This window comes from Fonticula alba (assembly GCF_000388065.1).
Source record: "Fonticula alba strain ATCC 38817 unplaced genomic scaffold supercont2.16, whole genome shotgun sequence".
Taxonomy (NCBI): domain Eukaryota; order Rotosphaerida; family Fonticulaceae; genus Fonticula; species Fonticula alba.
This window is the reverse complement of record NW_009242986.1, coordinates 94865-96148: the sequence shown is the minus strand read 5'-3', so window position 1 is coordinate 96148 and position 1284 is coordinate 94865. Positions and strand designations below refer to the sequence as shown.

Sequence of the window (1284 nt, the reverse complement as noted above, 5' to 3'; positions counted from 1 at the left end):
CACACACACTCTCGCTCTCGCTCTCCATCCGTTCCCCCCCCCCCCCCCCCCTGCGGCGACCGGGTGTGTGTGCGCGCGCGCGCGGCCAGGGAGCACCCAGGCCCGAGAGTTGGGAGGAGCATGCCCGGCGGGGGCGTCCCCGGGCCGTCGTCCGCTCCGGGCGCGTGCGTGTGCGGGGAACATTTCCCGCGGCGCGCTGGACGGAAAAAAACAACGAAAAGCGGGCGCATGCATGTTGCGTGTGTCTATATTATTCCGCGGGGCGGGGCGAGCCGCTGGGTGGGAGCTGCTTCTAGGAGCCGCCCGCGGCTGCCAGGCGCTCGAGCTCCGCACTGATCATGGCCATGAGCCGGGGATTGTCGCGGACCATGTCGGCGATGCGTTTGGGCAGATCGCGCAGATCGGGATTGCTGCAAGCCGGGGAGGGGAGAAAAGGGGCAGGGGGCCGGGGAGGGACAGCCAGAGGGCGAGGGCGAGGGCGGGGGGAAAGGTCAGGCGTGGGCGCATCGGGGGAGGGGGCGCATCGAGGAAACCGGAGCACGCACTGGGCCTGGACATGCTTGACCAGGTCGCCGACGCGCATGGGCCCGGCCCTCGAGTGGTCATGCCCGGCGGCGTACTCCACCATGCTCCGGTGGATGGTCTGGTCCATGTTGGCGAGGGTCCCCTGGGTGAGGGGGGGGGCGGGCCGACGAGGGGAGGGCATCGGGGCAGGGGAGGCGGGTTAGACTGGGGCCGCGGGGGCGGGCGCGACATGCATGCAGCCGGGGCGCGCGAGCGCGGGCGGCTCTCGTACCGAGGCCGTGAGCTCCTCGGTGGCCGCGGCCACCAGCTGGTCGAGCACGCCGTTGGTGCGGATGGACGCCAGGAAGTCCGCGCCGGAAAGCCGCGGGCCATCATTCCCCGGGCCAGCGCGGCCGTCGGGGGTCATGCCGGGCGGGGCCATGCTATGTGCGCGTGCGTGCGCGTGCGTCCGTGTGTGTGTGTGTGTGTGTGTGGGGAGAGGGGGGGGGGGGCGAATGCGCGCGCTTCGGCTCCTTCAACGGCGGCGAGGGGCGGCGGCGGAGGCGGAGGAGGCGACGAGGTGGTGAGGGGGCTGGCGAGGTGCCCGGGGTTGCGTTGGGTCGCGCCCGGCCACGACGCCGGGGCTGGTGCCCGAAAAAAAAGGCAGCGGGAGGCCGGTCGGTGCGATCTCCGCGGTTGTGCCCGCGGCCCGGGAGGGGGCGCCGATCGCCGGAGCTCCCCACGAATGGCCTAGTTAATGTTGGATCCTCGGCGGGGGGG

General features: G+C 72.7%; 1 protein-coding gene across 1 annotated transcript; it reads right to left on the bottom strand.

Moving 5' to 3' along the window:
• Positions 1–221: 221 nt before the first annotated feature.
• Positions 222–993, bottom strand: H696_05973 (hypothetical protein). The gene is made up of 3 exons (XM_009499741.1): positions 797–993; positions 546–667; positions 222–410 (listed from the first exon to the last, which is right to left on the bottom strand). The coding sequence occupies exons 1-3, from the start codon at positions 944–946 to the stop codon at positions 293–295; spliced, it is 390 nt and encodes a 129-aa protein (XP_009498016.1). The 5' UTR covers positions 947–993; the 3' UTR covers positions 222–292.
• Positions 994–1284: the final 291 nt, after the last annotated feature.